The sequence below is a fragment of the Apus apus genome, chromosome 3 (assembly GCF_020740795.1).
Source record: "Apus apus isolate bApuApu2 chromosome 3, bApuApu2.pri.cur, whole genome shotgun sequence".
Taxonomy (NCBI): Eukaryota; Metazoa; Chordata; class Aves; order Apodiformes; family Apodidae; genus Apus; species Apus apus.
Genome location: NC_067284.1, coordinates 11209027 through 11231562, shown reverse-complemented (window position 1 = coordinate 11231562; position 22536 = coordinate 11209027). Strand labels below are relative to the sequence as shown.

Sequence of the window (22536 nt, the reverse complement as noted above, 5' to 3'; positions counted from 1 at the left end):
ACAGCAAACAAGTGAGTGCTGAGTGGAGATCAGACGTCAAGGGCACAACAGGTCAGACAAGTCAACCTTTACTCTGTCAGACATAGCTGACAACAGTGATGGATTAGAAAGAAAAAGTATTCCAACAGCATTTTGAACACCTTTTTGTAAACAGAGATAGCATTTTTTGAAAGCTGGAAGAATGAACAAACTAGAGGGATAAAAACCAAACAAAACCCCACAAAACCCAAAAATCAACAAAATATTCACCACTATTTATCTACTTTCTACAATCGTTCACTGCTTATGATGTGTGATCACTCTGAATTCTCACCAGATGCATTTTCTTTTGCTTCCTTATTAAGAGCAGAGTTATGAATATGCTGCATAAGTTTTAGCAGATCGTGCCAACGTTTCTGCCTGTAGCAGGTCTGAATGTGTCCCAAGAATGTCTGATTTTTCTTTCTAGAAAATGTCTGAGAGAAGAGTTCTTCAAAAGACTCTCGCAGAGATAGCCAGATCAGCTTGTTATCCACAGGCTTGTAACTGAAGGGAAGCAAAAGAATAGTTACTTATCTATGACACAGGAACTAGCATCTGTGAGCTAACAAAAAAACAATTAGTGAAACAAGAATATTGTGCATGAAGGAACTCTGGTTTCCACAACTTATACTCAACTAATAAGCAAGGTAAAATTGCACAATATTTACCTTATGAGGTAATTTATGAAGACAGGACCACCCTGATAATTAAGATACTTTTACTACTACTAGCCAGTATGTCCAGTGAATATTACATTTATACTGATCAGCTCACCCATTTTTAAAGAGACATTGGGGTATGCTTTTAAATGACTGCATCACATACAGATGTGCACACAGTTCAGTGAAACTGCCTTTGTTCTTCAGCAAGGACTACAACGTCTCTGCATGCAAACATGTTTCTTAAGACATTTACGCTACAATGAAACAGACATATGTACAAGCCCAATTCTTTCACAACACTATACTTGTGCTAGAAGCTTGCTCTGATACTGACAATTTGTAAAGCAGAACAGACAAAATAGTAGCCACTGACTCACCCTCCTAATAGATCTGCTGTGTCACTTTGTTGGTTCATGTTGATAACCCTCAAACGGTGTCCTTGAAATAGAAATAGAAAGCACCATCAACTTGTGGGGTTGGTTCGTTTCTTGTTTTTAAAATCATCTTCATGTAAGTTACAGTCTTAACACTTAATTTACCTGTAATATGAGCAAGATACTGAATAGTTGAGGTTTTGCCAGTTCCTGTCTCACCAACCAAAAGCACGGGCTCTCCTTTGACAACACAAACTGCAAGCTGTTCAATCAATACTGCAGATGGCCGTGTGGGAGCAAACGTTTGTTTTGCTCTAAAAAAACACAGAAAGCAACTCAAAACCAAGATTTATCAAGAAGCTCATTTAAATTTTACCTTTTTAATGTTTTTTTGAGGAGTGGTTGGATTTAGGAATGTTTTTAATTAAATATATCGGTTTGGAAAAAAATTAGTCCAAGATACCCTTATAAGATACTTATTTTTCTCAAGATACAACCTAGAAATTCAGGGTTTCCAAAGAACTTCCCAGCCAGTGGAGTTAGTGCCACATACTATAAAAGTCTCCCTTTACAAAGATAGGTTAATTAAAATCTTAAAACAGCTGTCCAGCCACTTTGAAGAAATTCTAGTTCAAAAGAAGCTGAAAATCTCCATGCTCTGGCTGCCAGAAGTATGATGCAGACAGCTGGAAAGCTACACAAGGTAAAGCTCAGATCACAAGAAAGACTCGTTAGACGATCCAATCTGCTTTTTTAAAAATCCTGTCACTTGAACCACTCTATTCCACCACAAAATATTTTGACTTAACGTGGAAACAAGATACTCTACCTTTGTGCAGTGAGAGCCTGGATTTGTTTCTTCATGAGATGCACTCTTCCAACAGAAACCTCCTGTTCCCGTATCAGAATTTCTGGTTTATAGAGCTCACAAAAGAACTCCACCTGTGAAGAAAGCATCAACATTTCCAACACTAGTGTTGCCTACTACATCACATCAAGAACATCCATGCTGTGCTATCAGCATTACATTGCAGCAGATTTTATATTTTGCAGGTTATATATATTCATCACCTAAAATACGCAGGACATCAGACATGTTACTGTCTGTACAAACAATATCTTTCCCTTTAGTAAGCTGGTAAGGGGTCTATGCCATTATATTTCTACTTCCGTGGTGGTTAAACTACATAAACTTGAACCTGGGAAAAGTTATCTCGTCTATCAATAAACAAACTCCCTTAAAAAAACAAACAAAAAAAAGGTGAATAACTGTGTAAACAAGGATATTTTGCCATTGGCAGAGCATGACACATTCCTGTATGGAATTAATGCAAAGGAAGAAGGACAAACAGAAAAATCTGTAGAAGATTCAAGGATCCATCTATACACCAAGCTGACAAGTTTTTATGTCTGAAAGCAACAAAGGAAGGAATCCTGTTTGCAATCAAACTTCTATTGTCAGAAACAGCTGAAAAAGTATTTAGTTTAACTCATCCATTTGTATCACACACTAGTAATATATAGTTACTAGCCACTACAGAGGTACTTGATTTTGGAATCAATGATCACAAAGCAAGTAGTAAGGAAAATTATGTTTCTCTCTGATCAACTAGTTTAAGTGACTGAAGTTCACTGTAACCATGAAAGAAAAAACACATTTACTACTCTGTGCATCTAGCAGTATTGTGTGCTTAGGCAACTGTGCTGTTCCAGCCCTGTGATCCTTCCTTTGCATAATGAGGTCTCAGAGCAATCTGTTCTGAAACAGGTTCACCAGAACCTTCAGAGAAAAAAAAACAACTGACAATCAAACAGGAGACAAATGTAGATTCAAGGTCCCTTCCAAACCCGACCACTCTGTGATTCTGTGATTCTGTGTGATTCTGTGTGATTCCAGAATGGTACAGAGAGCAAAAAAGTGTTTTGGACAGAGCAATGGACGTAATTTTTAAGAAAAATTGTAGAACACATTTAAAATCAGTAACTGTAAAAATTGCAAGTTATAGAATATTCCCAATAAACGCAATCTTAATTATAGCTCAACATACCTTCTTCTTGGAAATGTTTAGTTTAGTTCCAATAACTTTTGCCATTTTCTGTCTGCTCCCTTGGTTGGACAGCATAGCTGTGAAACAGTCCAATGCCTGTCAAGGGAAAGGAAACCAACCTCTTCAATACAACTTTTTAATTATATGAGCTGACAAGCACCATCTTAATCTACATGAGCCTGAATCTAACCCAGCCATAGTAAACAGAACTATTTCACTGTCAAAAGGATGTAATAAGAACTTCTAAACTCTGTAGAACTATGGGTTTCTATTGAAAGGAAAAACTTTTCAATGCACAGTCACAAAAGCTATTTTTAGATGAATGGACCAAAACAGAGAATGAAGTAACATTGTAAGATCTCGTGTTTAAATCTATCTCTAATTGATGCACACCTGAAAAATTCCAGACCTGGAATGCAAATTGATGCATAGGAAAGAAGCCTCATATACAAGAAAAAAAAGAAAGATCTTACAATTTTACTTTCAGCCATATGCAATCCCAGCTAATACCAGTTACAATGATGTTGCAGCATGCTGTTTGTGTGACAGTATCAACACTGGATTGGCTTTTAGCACATTACAGCAAGCAATTTTCCTAGTAGTAAGGAAAGATCCTGACACTAGGATCACAAACATTCCAACTATTGGCTAATTATTTCTGATAAAACTAAACATAAATTCCCATCTAATGCTCTTAGAGTATTCTGAGATTTGTTAGACAATGCTAGACTTTGGATAAGCCATTTCTGGATCAAGTCTTACCGCACCTCCTGAAAAATATTCAGTGCTGTGGTTGAAGAGTTACTGTCAAAGTTGTAAGCAATCCTGCTGCACCAATTTAGTAAGTCTCTGAAGAGAAAAATGAAAATTTTAGATCATTATGTTATCTTCTGGCATTTGCACGTTTAGTTATTGTGTAAATTGTACAAGGGAAGACACATAAATAGTATTATAAAGAGAAGCTGAAAACAAAGACCAACAGTGTTTTTTTCAGATATGTTGCTTAGAAATAGATAACATACTCCATTAAATGATGAAGTAATTATGAAACTGAAAAAAAGAAAAGCAGCAAGCTTTTAATCCAGAAATGTATAACACCCTATTTTTTTCAAGATAGTGGGTTCGTTATCAACAACAAAATCTTCCAAAATTAAGAGAAGATGCAACTCTAGAAAAACGACTGCTGTTTAAAAATTAGTGGCATTCTTATGCTTTACAAAAATATTACATACAACCCACACATAGTATTTACTAACTAATTCACAAAGCACTACTGGTGACAGAAATTCCACATGAAGAGAACTGACATTTGCTGTGAGAAGAAGTAACTGAACATCAGCCTGCATTTCATCATGAAAGTTCTGAAAATAGTACACTACTTATCTGGTTATTTTCAGTCATCTGTAAGTTAAGAGTGTTGTGAGTGTGAAATATGAAATTACCTAGATAAGCAAATATATATAATTGCTGAAAACATTATCCACTAGCTATATGTGAGAACATTTTACAGGACACTTCAGTCAACTGTTCTTAAACAGAACAGATATTTTGTGTTGAAATGAAGTAATCCATGTGACTTGATACCAAATCAGCACCACATACAACAAAACCTACTTTTTCCTCAAAAAAAAAAAAAAGTATAGCAAATAGGAAGTTCTAAATAATTCAGATTGAGATATTTAAGAGACAGTAATTATTTTAAAATAAAAATTGGATTTTTTCCAGTCTTTATGAAATTCCAGTTTAATTATTCAAACTTTCTTCACTATGTTAAACAAAATTAAGAAAAATAACACAGATATAGCCTTCTATCCTGCAGCTAGCCAAATCTCTTCTAATAAACATAAAAGAAAAAGCAACCTTAGAGATAGCTCTCGACCTTCCAGATTAGGTTTCTTATTTTCTGATCTTGATTCTGATGACTCTTGTGGCACATGCCTAGAGCTAGAAGCACTGTCTTCTGATGCCTGATACTTGTCTCCCGCAAGGTGAATGTAAATGTCTAGCAAGTGATCAGTCACAGAAGCAAGGTTGGGGTATCTCCTCTGAAGAACCTGAAAAAAGGAAAACAAAAACCCACAAATAAAAAAAAATGTCTTTTAACATCAAAAGAAAACCACTAACTCCCCCAAATGTTAATCAGATGCACTTCAACAGGAACTCAAGCTAGCACAAAACTGCTCTTGGGATCTCTCACCTGCGAAAAAATAAGTCATTGTGCCTTCTCTGAGATCAATTGGGATGCCCAAAGTGTATTTGGCCAACCCAACTGTTCCAGTTCATTTAATACATTTGCACAAATACTGACAGGAAGAGCAAAAGGTACATTCAACCCTTTATAAACTCAAATAATGATCATACATCTTTTCAAGTGATAACAGAAGTCCTTACCTCCTGTCCTTTACATGACTGACTGTTTTTGAGTATCCAAATTGTCTATTCACTGTGCTGACAAAGAGACATTAAGGGGCTAATTTTTTTCCTGTAATCTCCTTTCATCTCAGCTCTTTCCACTAAAGCTTGCCAGCCAAAATGATTGCTTTCCAAAATAAGCTCTTCACACTGGTCCTACCCAGCCAAACCGACTTTTAAGATTAATCAGAAAAACATGAGTCTATTTTCAAGGCCACTGTGTCTTCTTCTACTACTACAGAATCTTACACAGTGCTTGATTTATATATTTTTGTGACTTGAGCTACAAAATTACAAAAAAAAGAACAAAGAACTTAGTGGTAAATGACACATTTAGCCATGAAGCTTTGTTTTTTTCTTAAGGTTTTGACAGCCAAGCTTTCCTTGAATATTGGTCCTTTCTGGAGGTCATCTTTGACATCAGTTCAGCCAAACAGCCCTTTTTTAACAGTGCAGTGAGCTTCCTAGAGTTCCTGCTCACATGGATCTGTATGTAGCAGAAGCAGCTATAGCACACAAGTGTGTGTGTCTCTGGCAAACTCTCTGCAGAGGCCTCCCTGTGCATCTGCTCGGTTGCCATCCTACAAAACCTACAAGTAGGAAGTAAGTGCTGTTCCTGCCCCCTTCCTAACAATTAGCTGACAAATTACAAATGGAAAAAAATAATGCAGATATTTGAGGTCAACGATAACATATGTTGGTTGCTGAACAAGTTCCAAGGAGTGCATGAATCATAATGAAAAATTATCTTCTTAATTCTAGAAAATTCAGAACCTTCTCCTCAATTCTTCTGCTAGAGACTATTCACCCCCTTTTCCCTTAGGCAAAGGCTCTTTTAAAATCAGATCCTATTCTGAGCCCTATATCTCAAGGAGAATCTCTACAGAACTCTTATTTTCATTTCAGCCCTGGGCTCCTTTAAGTTTTTGAAGGACTACACAAAGCAAATATTCCCCAGAGATGTTAACAACTGATGTGAACAGAAACAGTTGTATGCAGCTGCTAACTGACCCATTACTTCTAATCTGAAAGCTTAGGACTCAGGCGTGGAGTAAGTTCAATTTTCTTTGTTTCTTTTTCTCTCTGTTTCTAAATGTCAGTGGGCTATAAAACAGCACAGCTATTTGATTCCTAGACCCATTAAAAGCAGAACTGTGTTTATCAAGGCAAGTTCTAGGAACCTTTGTCCAATTCACTTCAATTTTTTCCTGACAAATTGCCCATATACTTCAAAATTGGCAGGATAAATTGGAAATGATAAGGGTGTATTGCAGAACTTGGAGATAAATAAAGGATCAAATTTATTACTGCAAAACATTTATTACCCTGAATTGAAACAACTATTCACATGCCACAGTAGAGCAACACAAACCATACCTCCTTGAGTTCTCCTTTGCTCATGTTATCCAGATGTATTTTGGTCCAATACTTGTCCAAAAGAGCAGCATGGCTGCTTTGCTGCCTGTACCAACCTCCACCACAACTGAATATCCTGCATCAAAACAACATGAAGGAACACAGCATATTGTGTCTTACTGAATAATTCAACATTTTCAGTGCATTCCTGTGCATCTAAGAACATACTACATACTGCTGCTACAGCACAATGCACATGCACACATCAATCCCCTGTTTGCCACTGTATTGTCATGTGTCTTATCTTGCCCAACTCTGGTTTTCAATTTATCTGTTCTATCATCACAGTGTTTTTTTTCTCCCTGTAGTGCACAATCTCCTGAAAGATACTTGCAGAAACACAACTGACAGTAAGTCTATCAGAAGCAACATACAGAATCCTTTGCAAAGAGAGAAGCCTGACAGAAGTGGCCTGGAAAGTATCTTCCAGAGATCCTAAAGAAGCAGTTCTCTATTGCAGAGAGGCAGGAAAAGCATTTCCAGTCCATGTCCCCTCCACAGTCCTTCTTTATTATTTGTCATTCTTCATGCTCACAGTCCTTTCTATCATATATTTTGTGTGTGTCCCCCCTTTTTTTTTCCCACTGCACAAATAACTATGCACCCGTGGTTTATACCCACTGTGGAAGCAGCCTTGCACATACAAAGTATGAGATGCAGGGTCTGTGGATTGGTTTCTGTTTTATGGTGGGTTTTATTTGGTTTTTGGCTGTTTTGTAAGCTTTTTAAAATAATATTCCACAGCTGGAAACTGCAACAGACTTACTAGATGTGCTCTAACTAGCCCTAGGGAAACTGTAATTTGCTTCTACATAAACTGTTGACCAAGTATATACAACAACAAAATTTTAGGAAATGAGGCAACCAGAAGAGAGCTGAATCTAGAAGACTCAATTCCAGAAAAAATAGATGAGATAAATTAAAGAATAAATTTGTGGAAGGAAGATAAAAGCAGGAAAATTTGTTACAGTTAATCTCATTTAATTTTTACAAGCCTACCTCCTGGTTGCAAAAAACTGGAATCCTGATGCTACTTTTAAGCAGTCACCACGACCAGGAATCAGCAACTCTTTTTTTTCCAAAAGAGGAATCAGCACAGAGATCTAGAGAAGAGAAGAAAATTAGTAAACCAAATTTTTTTTTGTGAAACTGTAACAGAACACACTCATACAACACCAATTTCATACTTGAGTTGTGTCGTGGTTTGACCTGGCAGGCAGCTAAATATCATGTAGTTGATTTCTTCGCAACAACTAAAAATATCAGTATTTTATCAACATTAATCTTACTAATCCCCGTACTAAATCCAAAACACACCATTCCAGCTACTGAGAAGAAAATTAGCTCTATCCCAGCTGAAACCAGGACAAGATGCTAGAGCACTTGCACCGAGTACCACTACATTGTCAGTAACTGCCACTCCTGCAGATTGCACTTCTAAGTAATACTAACAGGAACTGCAGAGTCCCCAGTAATTTTAATCAGCACTGGAAGTCACAGGTGTAATGTATGTTTATCCATCTTCTTTCTCCTATATCCAGATTTATTAAGAGAATGGAAACAACAGTCTTTACACTGCAAGTCCAAATCAAAACTATTCATTTTTAGTTGTCAAATGACTTATTAAGACACTTTTGCATCAGAAGCCTAATTTTTTTTATCTGCCTGACCAAAGATGACCTGCATCTCCAATACTTCATTCTCCAACATCAACATTTTTCAGTGTACATGCTGTTATCCCCCAAGGGAATTTGTTATCTATTTAAAGAATCTATCCTTCCATGCAGAAGAACCACAATAATGGTGGAAGGCAAAAAGGGACGGACCACAATGATCACTCAGGACAGAAGGCAAGCATGAAGACCTTGACATGGACAAAGTAGACAGGATGCCTGCAGGGAGGACCTGAAGTAAGGAAGGGATGCCTGCAGGATACTGCTCAGGGTATGCTTATGATGAGTGCAATGAGCTGAGTCCACAGGAGCAAATTAGTGACTGACCCTCTGGCAGCAAAAAACTGTACAGTACATACAAGCAGCATTTCTTGGCTTTCTTACCAATTCCCTACATTTCAGAAGTCTAGAACTCAATAAACAAACTGTCAGGTTATTTAGGCACACAGAGGATGCTTGGCAGAGCAGATATGAAAGAAAACTATCTGCAGAAATGTCCAGCAGGCCTATGCAGCAAAACATCTCTATGGCATTGTTCTCAAAGAAGACATGCTTTCAGCAGCCATTACTTCCAAAGGGAAGGGTGACAGTCCAACTAGTCATTCTGGCGCTGAAAACAGGAAATATGTTAAAACTACATTGCTTAATGTAACAACACATTTTTAATGTCCTAGCTAGAGGTAAGAAATGTGTAAGAAAAATAAAACCGAAAACCAATCCCAGAAACCCAACACTAAAAACAAAACAACTTATTAACAGCACCACTCTAATACAGTGATGATATTCTGTGGTGTTTGAGGCCGTGTTTGTTTTCAAATATTAAAACATTATTTAAAAGATACCTAGCTCATTATCAGTGTTAATTCAAATCTTTAGGGTGAAATATAGCATCAGTGGCTGTGTCATGACTACTCTAAAACAGTGACAAAAAATAACATGGTGTGCTAATGCATGAATGAAGGTTAATGACAGGTTAATTCTTTTAAGCCCTTTTATTTTCAGAATGCTGCTGCAGAACTCATAGGGATTAGGCACCAAAAACTGCTAGTGTGGGCCTTAAAAAACCAGTACCTTACCCCAAACTTGAACCTACATACCACATCCAGAGGAGCATAATCGATATCCTCCAGAAGTATCCAATGACCTTTGGTAACAGCCTGTGTCAAGGTGCCAGGCTGCCACACGAACTCCCCTGGTACATCTGTACAACGATACATACCAAGCAGCGTCTAGGACAGAAACAATCAGTAAATTACAAACCTGCTCACTACATCCCTTAAAAACTCACAAAGATGACCGAGGTTGGTATATAAGTAACACAGACTTACCTTTTATGTTACTAAACAACCCACCTCAATCTGTGCTCAGTATTACACTTTTTTTAATTACAAAAAAGTTTCACCCCTCCACATCTATCTAACTGAAGTATAGTAATTAAAATGAACCGGTCAATTAGAAGTGAACTTACAAAGCTGTGCCACTGTAATTAACAATCAACAATATAACTTACAAAACTGTCTAGGGCTGCACTGAAGTCTATTTTACACTTTTGAAAAGTCTGCGACTAAGCTAGTAAGACGGATTGTAAAGCAAGTTATTAAAAGATGTAGAACAAATCAAGTGCTGCTTCTCCATAAAGTTGTAACTCCCACATTGAAACAGCTCTTACATAGTAAATTCATGTTTTCACTACCACATATTTTGTATTTTCAACTTTATCACTCGGTCTTAGTATGGTGGCCTTACGTATACAAAGATAGATACTCTTGTGGAGAACAGCTGTGAGATGGTGAAATCAATTGTTCTATGCAAGTAAAGAAGGTGCTTATGCATGATAATAAAAACCATGAGAATGTGAAATTATCTTCACCCCTGGTTTTCTCTCTACAGCTAGAGCTAGATCACTACTATGTAACTGCAGGTGTCCTCAACACCACAGGATCTTACTTCATCTCATCTTCGCCACAAAAAATTGATGAGATTAAACTGACATCAGCTCACTAAAACTGAAATAAAAATGTTCATAAAGCCTTCAGCACCAGCTTGAGCCATTTCGTAATTGTTTCCAATACAAATTCAATTTTTAAAATTAAAACAAATAACAAGGCTCTTCCAGAGAGAAAACCCTGATAAAATATTAACTTGAATGAAACAGATACAGCATGATTACGCACAGAATTTAAAACCTACTTAAGCTCAGCTATGTTTTTTCTTCACATTTATTTATTCTGATCAACAGTAAGAACAATACTACAGAGTTGGGGTTTATGGGGACTTTGGGTAAAAAAATTAACATTATCATGTTAAAAAATTAAGTCCATGTTTTAAGTAAAAATTATGTCTGATCATGCAACCATAAAACAAATGCATCAGTTACCTTACTATCAGTTTGATCCCCAAGCTGGACTTTCAAAATATGAGGAGGCTTTGCTCTTCCTGTAACAGCTGCTAAATATTCAATTAAAGAAGTTTTGCCACATCCTATTGGTCCTTCTAGTAAAACAGGACTCTGACATGCTACAGCAATAGCAAGGTTTTGAAGATTTGTGAAGGCAGATTCAACCAAAACAAAACGGCTGGTGTCATTTTCCTGTTCAAACATAAAATTTGAGTTACCACACTGAAATTGTTACCTTTTTACATGTTCTACAACACAGAAAAATTAAGAAAGTGAGTCTGACAACTAGAAAATTTAGGCCTGCAGATCTGTCAACATATATCAAATAAAATAAACGATTCTAAAGCTGTGTTTAATGACAGTTATTAAAATACACTTCATAAAAAAACCTATTATAGGTGAAACACTTAATAAAGTATATGTACAATTTGTTCCCAAAGGGAGTTCACACTATATTGTCAGTTCAGGCATAGTAACTACTCAGTCATAATACATGTCAATCAAATACAATTTGCAACAGAAGTGAAATAAAGTAATCAGAATGGATCCAAACCACAAGACAAATCAAATAGCAGCTGGAGTCACATGATGCAAGTATGAATATTAACTGTTGCATTTACCTCTTTCTGCACATTAAACTCAGTGCATGGAAAAAAATAGGTAAATTCAGTAACACTTCAATTTCATTCAAAATGCAATGAATGCAGTTTATTGAATGGTAATTAATCAATGCTTCAGAGACTCTCCAAATATTTTCACACTCCTACAGTCATTTATATATCAGTACATGGCACAAAAATTAGTGCTTTCCTACCAAAAAGTACAAAGAAACCAGAGTAAATAGAGCACAGCAACAAACTTATATTTAAGTTTTATGATCTTTTCAGATATTGTTTCACCTACTTCTTGGGTAGTAATGCTTTTAAGAGCACCTGCTTTCCCTCAGTTTGCTCCTGCCTCTTCATCAAACCTCCTCAGCTGTAACTGGAACCTTCCCAGTATAACTGGAAGTACACTGTATACCAGACCAGAGAAACATCTGTGGCTACTAAAAATATAAAAGCTACTACTTTTTGGGTAATTCTCTCCTCCCTCATAAAAAAAAAACCAAAAAAGACCATCCTTCCAGCAATCCAGCTTATAGCATGGCCTAGCTTCAGCACAGCTGAAGGATCTCAGTGCCCTTTAAGCAGGAAATAGTCAGTCTAAGGATTCTTAAAATAACATATGTACAGACTTAACACTGGGTTACATACCTGCTCTTCAGAAACAAGCTGCTGTCTAGGCAGCACAATACCACACACAGCTACTACATTCGCAGAGAGGTCGCCTGATACAATATGTCCTTGTGTATATTGCAGTTCCTTCTCCTTTTGCCAAAATGAGGAGTCTGGATTGGCCAAAACAAGAGCTCGTTCCACGTTCTGCAGTTGAGATTCTTCTAGCAGCCTGTGAAACCCATGTTTATTAAGTGAACTGAAAGTCATCAACAAAAACAAGTAGCGTTCAAGATTTTTAAAGTTCTTACTTTAGTCTGAAATGTATCAGCTCCTCAGGATTAAATATCTTCTTCAGGAAAGATAACTTGTGCTCATCATTCATGCATGTAACCAAAGCAAGACAGTTTGAAGTATACCTTGAAATAAAGTTTTTAAGAAAACATGTAAAAACATAGTCTTATGAAATTTAGTTTGATGATTGTCAATTGGAAACCCAAATATCAAGTTTGGAAAACCATGTACAAAGTTTCCTTCATAGAAATTATTTTAGTGCTATGCTTAACCTTCTTTAAGATTAGAGTAGTATCTCAGAACTTAGAAAAGCAATTCCATTGTGGTATACTTTATCATTTATAAACAAACTAGCTAACCTTTCTCTGAAGGACTAAATGATCAACAGAAATACGGTAAAGGACAATACTTTCCCAAGTAAATGAAGGCAACCTATGAGACAACAAAAATCAGGCTTTCTTTGCCTTTGCTCCTATTTCCCTTTCAAAATTGCTTTATGTTTCACATTATTTCTAAAATAACCCTAACACACTGAACTCAAGATTCAGTGTCAAAAGAAGATGACTCCCATGTCTTGACTTCATTACTATGTAAGAGCTGTCTCACAACAAAAGGACATGTAACACAAATCATACAACACACTTTACCACTGCTTTTACCTTCCAAGAACAAAGCTTTCCATGAGCTTGAAAAGGGTAGGAAAAAAAAGAAAAGAGTGCCACAAGTAGATTGGTTCAGGACAAAATTTAAAAGTCAGCTCATTCACTTTCTTAGGATTATTAGCTGAACACCAGGTAAACCAATCCAAAGAATCAGAAATTATTTTCTTTTTTTAAGACCATCTAAGTGTAGGTCATTCTGAAGACTTTCATAAATGGCTGTTGGATTTAACTACACTCTGGTTCCTGCCATTTCTACATTATACAAGTTATTTTAAAACTATGTGATACTACCACAATTCTAAATTTATGTTTAAAGAAAATTAAAACTATTAAAGACCTTTTCTTAACTAAATAACAGGCACTATCAGGACTATTACTCACATAAATAAGGTAGATCATGCGAGTAGGATGGTGCCCTGCAGACAGACACCTACATCATCTGATCAAAACCACATGCCAAGTCTGCAACAAGGCCAATTAGGAAGTGTAGCTTAACCAAAGCAAGCTCTGCAGTGACTGAGATGCCTATATATAAGCAATAAAAAAAACCCCAACAAACAGCAATTCACTGATAGCAGATCAACACAGAACAGTTTAATGTATCATTGCAATGTTAGCTGGAGTAAGAGTAGATTCATCTCTACTTTTTTCTAGGATAACATGCTAGAATGCATGCAATACACCACGGGGCTTAGCGGAGAGGTGATAAATTCATCATCTCCCATGAATCCAACTTGGGTAAACTGAAGTTATTTGAAAAAAGTCTCCAAATCACGGCTTTAAGCTAAGATATAGCCTAAGTTTCACTCTGTGATAGATCACTACAGCTGTCAATAGATGAGGTAAGAAGCACAGGTACAAACAGCATTGGTACAGATTTTTCTGGTACTATTTGAAGCTTTTTCTCTCCTTGCATGTGAACGTTGTTAAATACAATTCAAGATCCAGATACCTCTTTTCAATGAAGAAGATACAGAAGGCATAACTTACCAACGGACTAAACTGTCATGACTCCTTAGGAGTGGAATACACACACTCCAGTCCCATAACTCCCGGAAAACTGATTGTTCCTTTTGTAAAAATCTGTAGGCTGCCTCCATGAGGTCCCTCAATTTCATCCGTCTGCGCCCATATCGGACTGTGTTTGCATCTGAGCTCTCCAGGAACAGCCTCTGGAAAACTGGTGATGTATCCTTAAAATATCTTAAAGCAAATCTTTAGAAGAGAGAGAGAGAAAAAGAGATGGAACACAGACAGCTAAGCCACAGAAAAGAAAACAGCCACTAATAAAAACATCAGCACAGAGGCCCTGAGACATTAACAGCATACTGAGAACTAAGGCCTATATTTAACTTAACTTTGTCCACTCTTGGGAAATAAAACCACTTCAGCAATCAGCTGACAACAGATATTCCACCTCATTAGAGATCATTAATTATTATCAAGGGGAAACAGTACTGCCTCTAGTGAAATCTTTTCTATTGCTCTTATTTACCGAAAAAGTAATACTGATTCCTACTTACATAACTTTGTATTCTACTGCCCTACAGGTCTAATCTCAAAGGCAGAGATTTTGGTTGTGAGCAACTTTCATGCCAGCCGTTTTGTTTTGCCTTTGATGGTTAAGATGAAAATCACATTAGACCTTACAACACAATTTTATTTCAGTAAGCTGTAAGACTCGTGCAGAAAGAGACGTTATGTTACTCACGGCAAAACATCAGGGTGGTCAGCAACCAGCTTGCTCATTGCTACACACAGCCTTTCATGCCGATCGTGGTTGATCTGGCCACCAGCTTTAATGGCTTTTGCATTCCTTTCCAACAAATCCAACAAGATTGGCCGAACCTGGCGGCCAATCAATAGAGTACACTCCTTATCCAGTAATAACTGTGCTAACGTATCGAGGATGCACTGCCGGTCCTGCTGAGTCCAAATCTAGAGGAATGAGAAGTAAGAAGAAGTTAAATGGGAAATTACTTGAACTTTTCACTTCAAAACTAGTCATGCAGGATTCACAGTGAATTTTACTGGAACAAATCTTAAAAAAAACAACAAAAAAACCCCACAAAAAAACAACCAAACAAACACACAACCATCAGGGAGTCCAAAATTCCCAAAGGAAGTACTTAATTGACACATCTCTCCATATTTAAAAGAGCTGGGGAACAGAATAAATGAAATGCAGAATGACATACTAGATAGGAACTAGAAAAAAGTCTCAAAATCCTAAATTATCTTTTACAGCTGAAAGATAAAGCAGACAGTTTTGTAATATTTTTTAAAGAAAAACTAGGGAAAATGCTGTAACAACTAATACATCTTTGTTAATATAATTCCCAGTGATCTCAACAACTTGGTCTCATGAGAGCCACAAGACATTTAAGAATTGGAGTTCTTAAAAAAGTTTGAGATGCATCACATTCACTATTTCTTTTCAAAAAAGAAACGTAATCAATCATTATCACAGCCTTACTTCCATAATTCTGCTAACAATTACAGCAAGCAATGCTCTTGACAAGAAGCAGCCTGTATCTGTAGTTTTGAAGTTGAGATTTTCAGCACAAAACAACATATTCAGCTTTAGAATAGATAGAAATCATATTTACATCTGTTAGGAAAAAAAAAAAGGACCAAAAAGCCCCAACAACAAAAAACCCACATACACCCTACCCTGACATCCCCCCCAACCTTCCTAACTTTGTTACTGAATAACAACTCATTTTTTGTGTATTATGCTTAAATTTCTCTCATCTTTAAGCTCATGTTCATTATCCAAACATCTCTCTACTTCTGTGATGTTTATCATATAACTCAGTATAAGTAATTTTGGTTTGTGAAAAATCAGGATTCTGAATTTGCACTGTAGCTGTTTTGCCCTTTGATGCTCCACTCTCCCCTCCCTTGTTGAGTGAACACTCAGCCTATCAAGAAAATTTTATCTTTCTTGGCAAACAGCCACAAATGCAGCTAGGCAAGGCAGTTTTCCAAATAAAACAAGGACTTTACTAAATTCCTACAGAAATGTTCTGTAATTCAGGCAGTCTTTTGTTTGAGCAATGTGCAACCAACTTCTGCTTCTCCTAGAAGCCTTTTGTTACCCAGGTAAAGCCTGCTCCCAGGCCAGCAGATGGGATTTTTTCATTGTGCCAAGTTAAACAGACTGCAGAAGTCCTACATGTTGCCTTTGAAAGGGTGACCTCCTAAGGCTATCCCACTGTTGACATCCTTCCACAATGCATGCATACTTGTTTGAGTTCCTTGGGTCTCCTACTGAATTTGAAAAAACATAAATTCCCTAACAACACCTAAGAAATCAGTATATAAGCTAAAAACATCAAAACCATCACATAAATTGCAAGTAGTCTCTTACATGGTTTATGTTTATTTTACCAAAATTTATCTTCCTCTCAATCTATCAGAGCAGCATCAAAAAATATTTTTTAAAATGGAGCTGAAGGTCTGTATTCATCACAGAGCAAGAATGATGCTTCGTCACAGGGGACTAGATTTTGAGCACCAAAATGACTGGCAAGCTGTTCAAATGTAAAATGGCTCAACAAAATTTGAGACAAACTACACTGTGAAAAAAAACAACAACACACCAACATACCTTCAGTTCCCAAATTACATCTTTGGCTACCCAAACAAGGCACAATAGGGTGATTAATTTATTAACCAGGGTTTTCATTATCAAATGAAAGGAACAGTTAACAATGAAATAGTAAATAAATAATGTGATTGAGTCAGTAAAATTCTGTATTTACATGTCTACTGTACAACAAATCCATTCATTCCATTAGCAACTCTGTGAGAGCAAGCAGTTTTTTAATCATTGCGTGTAGTGCACTTTGGACATCTAAAACCGCTCAAAAATCACAGTGACAACATTATCACCATACAAAGAGACTGATTTCAGAGCCTTTCAGAGTCTAAACTAAAAATTTTATGGAAAAGAATACTGTCAGAGGAGTTTTTAAACTAAAGGTAGCTTTGTGAAATAGTCAACTTTCTCAATCAGTAGCAAAAGACACCTGATCTGAAAGTGTTAAATTCTAGTGTTCAAATCTGGGGTAGTAAGTCTGTGTCCAAGGTTCCAAACAGCTGCTTTAAGGAAGCATCACAAAAGACTGTCCCTCCAAATACAGAATATATACACATATTGTATATTATTAGTGACATATATTAAACAGAAGCACAGCAAGGAGGGAGACCTGGAGTCAAACTCCCTCCCAGCTGCTCCTCTAGCAGCATGTTGCACTTCTCCTTCCCAACTTGCATAATACATTTACTCGGTAGTCACAAGGTACAGAAATGTTTATTAAGATCTAGCTTATTAATCCAAACACCAAGATTACTAAGAGAAAGGATCACAGGCAGAAACAATGTGGGCCCACGTGAAAGCCACACTTCTCATTGTGGCTCACAGGTGTTTCCACAGAAGAAGTTTCACCACCACAGAAGTTTTCCACAGAAGTTTCCACCATACAGAGATTTAACAATTTTGTTGTATTTGGTTTGTGTGGCAAGGTTTTGGTCCTGGGAAGGTTGCAGGGGTGGCTTCTTTGAGAAGCTGCTAGAATCCTCCTCCACGTGCCAACAGAGCCGATGCCAGCTGGCGCGAAGACGGGCTCACCGCTGGCCAAGGTCCAGCACCTCAGTGACAGTCTGATGTCTGGGATAACATATTTAAGAAGGGGGGAAAAAGTCGCTGCACAACAGCAACTGCAGGTGGAGACAGGAGTGACAATATGTGAGAGGAAGAACTCTGCAGACACCAAGGTCAGTGAAGGATGGGGAGGAAGTGCTCCAGGCAACAGAGCAGAGATTCCTCTGGAGCCCGTGGTGAAGACCATGGTGAAGCAGGCTGTGCCCCTGCAGCCCATGGAGGTCCATGGTGGAGCAGGAATCCATCTGCAGCTTGTGAGGGAGCACACACCAGAGCAGGTGGATGCCTGAAGGAGGCTGTGACCCCATGGAAAGCCTGCACTGGAACAGGTTCCTGGCAAGACCTCGAGCCCCATGGAGAGGAGCCCATGCTGGAACAAACTTGCTGGTAGGACTTGTGACCCCCACTCTCATCCAAAGGAATCCTCCTTCCAGTCTTTCAATGGGTGGGAAAGCTGAAGGAATTTTCCACACCAGCACACTTACTAGGTTCAGGATAACAGAAGCAACAGAAGGGTGTGGCTTGGGACGAGGGAAAATGGAACAGAGTAGGATCACTATTCCTGGCAGCTGTGCAGTTCAGTAAGATAAAAGCAAAATGTGAGCCTGCACTCTTCTTATAACCCACATACTTCAAGAAAAAAAAAAATAGTCTCACAAGGAGAACAAGATAGCTTCAACTACCTGCAGAACAAGCTAGAACCTTCTGCACCTCCTCCAGTATGTATGGAGTTGGACAGATGGCTCCTTCAAGGATAGCAAGAATGTTCTTTTTCTATCAGTGCATTTATTAACGTAGTGCCTCCCAAAAATCACAGCTCTTCATGAAGTTTCTAAAAGCAGGAGGAGATGAGAATACAATCCAGAATGGAAACAGAAGTGCAATATACCTTCCCTTATTTACAATGCTACATAATGTAAAGCCTAATTAATTATTCAAATAAAAAGCTGAAGTCATATTTTGCGGGGAAAAAAAAAAAACACAGTCTGCCTTGGTTGCCAGGACATTTTTCTGACAGCCAATGAGTAGATGGATGAATTTGGGACAGCTAGGTCCCCTCTGTTTTTCCCAGATTTATTAAAAGAAAAAAGAAAAAAGGAATAAAGGCACTTCTCAACATCAAATACTAAGGCTAAAGGGCTAGAAATAAGAGCTTGGAGTTATTATTAAAAGGATTTTCACTCCTGCATAGAAAAATGAAAGGCAAAAAGAAGGATGCCAAAGTAAAACACAAACAGAATAGAACAAGAGATCCAGAATGGCATGATCAAGACCTCCAGTTCCCTTAAGATGGCTCCATTAAATAGTGGATATATCCAAAAGGGTCAGGTTTTCTGATTTATACATTTCTATACATGCACGGTGGTGGATGGGAAGGGCAGAAATGAATAAGGGTATTTTTGCACTTGAGTTCCTTTCCTCCTAGCATTTTAACCTTCACATTAATGAATTTCAGTACTGAAAATACACCATCACAGGAAGCAATAATACATGCATTTGTATAAAATCTGCCTTTGGAATTCTAGGCAGGAAGACATTCTGATGGAAACAGACCTTTGGTAACACACAGAGACAAAAGCAATTCCCGTAGTTTGTGGAGCCCTACTGCTCATATAGTTTGCTTAAATTATCCAACAAATAGAAAAGCAGGAAACAAAGAATGTTTTAGAGAGCTTTTTATCCCATTTTCCTCATTAGGAACAGAGAAATTCACTGCACCTTTGCAGAGCTAATGGTACATAAATACAGAAAAGGCTCTATTTCTATTACATACTGAAGCACGGGGAACAAGACTTTCCATCACCACATTAACAGTGCACTATTATGGATCTCAAAAGACTGCTCCTTACTTCGCAGTTGTGGGCAAGTCTCACTCACTCACATTACGGAATACTGAAGAAATAAGTTACCAGAAAGACACATTGAAGCTGCAGAACAAAGAGAGCTCTAGATTTCCAGAATCCATGCTTCCTAAGTAACACACAAAGCAAGTGGCAGGGACAATCAGGCACAATGACTGCAGGCAGTGGCTGTTTAGTGCCAAGATAAGCCCAGCGTGCCCCTGGATCTGTAGCTTCCATGCTTGCAAATAGGAATTCTGTTTTCCAAGTAATGTGTCATTGTTCCAGACAATCACTCTTTAATAATTTCCACCTAGTGAGATTTTTAAACTTAAAATATATCTCAAAACAGTCACCAGAAAGGAAAGGGCACAGCCTCTTCCCCCAGTCTCAGATCTCAGCGACTCACTTCTGGTTCCACTGCTCCATCTGCCTGCTACATCACCTATCAGCATCATCCCCATCTCTTTCTCAGCTGTTTCTTTCTCTTGAATAGCAGCTCTTCATCACTGCTTTCCACCAATTAGCATCAACTCTCCAACACAGAAATATACTTATATATTCTCACAGCAGTTTTACTTTGATCCTAGAAGGTATAATGCCAGAAGAAAAAGCCATCTCTCTACCAGCAAACTTGACTACTATCAGTATGAAAGCCTTCCCTAACCATAACCACTGAGGGGTGACCTCATCAATGTTTACAAATACGTGAAGGGTGAGTGTCAAGAAGATGGAGTTAAGTTTTTTTCAGTGATGACCAGTGATAGGACAAGGAGTAATGGATACAAATTGGAGCATAGGAGGTTTAAGATGAATATCCGAAAAAAAATTTTTATTGTGAGAGTGACAGAGCACTGGAACAGGCTGCCCCGAGAGGCTGTGGAGTCTCCTTCTCTGGAGACATTCAAAACCCACCTGGATGCCTTCCTATGTGATGTGCTCTAGGTGACCCTGCTCTGGCAGGGGGGTTGGACTAGATGATCTTTCGAGGTCCCTTCCAACCCCTGTGATTCTATGATTCTATGATAGCTAAGAGACAGTAATTCAGGCTGAAATCAAATAGTCTGAAAAAATATCATGATTTAGACTTTTCACCTTCAAACAACTGGGCTATTTCCCAGGCAGTCAAACAGAAACATGGATTTTGAGCCCCAAAGTGCACACACAACTTAGCAGCTTGAAAAGCTCTATCGTGGAAAGTAATAAAATAATGCCTGGTGTGCTGGTATCTTGTTATTACATGTTTTCCAGTACTTGGGAGACAGAAATGAGGGAGGCTTGAAATCTCTGGGAAGGCAGGTGTGCTTGTCACAGTTCAGGCAGCCAAAGCATGAAATCAGTGAAAATAAGGAGACGTTTCCAGCATCACTGTCATTAAAAAAAACCTGAAGCAAACCCCGGATAATCCAGTCCTCTACCTTTATACCCGACGTGCTATTTCAAGGCAATTAAAGACATGCCAACGGTATATGGGTACCACGCTGAAGCCAAGGGACTACACAGTGTCCCAGCGCTCGCTAACAAGGTGCCATCTGTCGCCATCAGGCTTTCAGAGCCACCGCAAGGGACGTATGAGATGCTGAAGATTTTAACTGCGAGGAAAACGTCCCCTCGGGGACTTCAACAGGAGCGGGGACAGGAAAGAACCCACCTCACGGGGCTCCGCTCGCACAGCCCTGAAAGGGGCGGGGGAGGGGAAACCACCGCAACACCCCAACCCGGAGGGAGAAGCGGAGAGCTGCTCCCGCAGCCCCGCCCCGCCAGCGGGGCCGGGGGGCGCGGGTGGCCACGCGGGGCGGGCAGCAGGCAAAGCTGCCGCAGGAGGTGGAAGGAGGGGCAGGGGGACTGGGGGGCGGGGAGCGCGGAGAAGCAGCGCGGCGCGTCCCTTCCCCTCCTCAGCACACCCAGCAAGAGCAGCGCGGAGGGAAGACGGAGAAGGGGCCCGGAGGGACCCCGCCCAGCCCCGCGCCGCCCGCCAGCTCACCTGCTTCGCCAGGAACCTGCTGAGCTCGGCGCTGCCCCGCTCGTCCCTGCGCGCCAGCAGCTGCAGCGGCCCGGCCAGGCGCACCCGCAGCTCGGCCATCCCGCCGCACGTGGGGCAGCCGCCGCGCCAGCTTCCGCCCCGCCGCTGCCGTCACCCGCCCGCGACCGCGCAGGCAAAGGGAAGTGCGGCCCGCCCCCCCGCCCCGCTTCACGGGATGGTGGCCGCGCTGAACTACAGCTCCCGGCATGCACCGCTCCGCGCGGCGCACGGCCGCCGGGAGAGGGGGCGCCTGATGCACGCTGGGAAGTGTAGTCCCCTCTTCCCGGGGCACGGCTCTGCTCCGAAGAGGAGCGAGTCCCTCCCGCTTTCTCACGGCGCCGGGAGCTCGTGTGTGCAGCCTTTTGCTGCCTCCTCGTCCCGCCCTGCTCCCCACGGAGTTAACTGCCACCGCTGCTGCAGGTCTTGCCGCTAGCGGGCCGGGTGAAGGGCCGCCAGCCGGGGGTGCTTGTCCCTAAGCCGTTCGGATCTGGGTCACGGCACCAGCCGGAGGCCCGGCAGCGGCCGGTGACTAACCCGAGCAGGCTCGGGAGGAGGAGGGCGGCCGGCACCACGTTCACATCCGCACGTCACCCTCCTCCCCAGCTGCCCCGGCCGGCCGCGCGGGGCCCGGGTGCGGATCGAACGCGCTAACGATGTTCCCGGCGGGGCTCTGACAGCGCCAGCCGGGCTCAAACCGCCCGGGAGCGCCGCCGGGGCCGCCCCACGCCCCGCACCCCCCGCGGCAGCGGGGCCCGGCCCCGCATCCCCAACACACCCCAGGGGAGCCACTGTCACCCCCCCCCCCCCCGCGCCGCTCCCGAGGCGG

General features: G+C 40.0%; 1 protein-coding gene across 1 annotated transcript in view; it reads right to left on the bottom strand.

Annotated features, from left to right (window-relative positions):
• MDN1 (midasin AAA ATPase 1) overlaps positions 1-21791 on the bottom strand; it is a 99894-nt gene extending 78103 nt beyond the window's left edge. Inside the window, exons 1-16 of the mRNA XM_051613493.1 lie at positions 21672-21791; positions 14889-15115; positions 14168-14392; positions 12533-12640; positions 12261-12453; positions 10984-11196; positions 9704-9835; positions 7933-8036; positions 6895-7009; positions 4966-5159; positions 3873-3954; positions 3106-3201; positions 1887-1999; positions 1223-1371; positions 1061-1121; positions 314-525 (exon numbers count right to left, since the gene is read on the bottom strand). Of these exons, the coding sequence (XP_051469453.1) occupies positions 314-525; positions 1061-1121; positions 1223-1371; positions 1887-1999; positions 3106-3201; positions 3873-3954; positions 4966-5159; positions 6895-7009; positions 7933-8036; positions 9704-9835; positions 10984-11196; positions 12261-12453; positions 12533-12640; positions 14168-14392; positions 14889-15115; positions 21672-21770 (2323 nt within the window). The 5' untranslated portion in view covers positions 21771-21791. The remainder of the gene's footprint in view (positions 1-313; positions 526-1060; positions 1122-1222; positions 1372-1886; positions 2000-3105; positions 3202-3872; positions 3955-4965; positions 5160-6894; positions 7010-7932; positions 8037-9703; positions 9836-10983; positions 11197-12260; positions 12454-12532; positions 12641-14167; positions 14393-14888; positions 15116-21671) is intronic.
• Between the last annotated feature and the right edge of the window lie 745 nt (positions 21792-22536).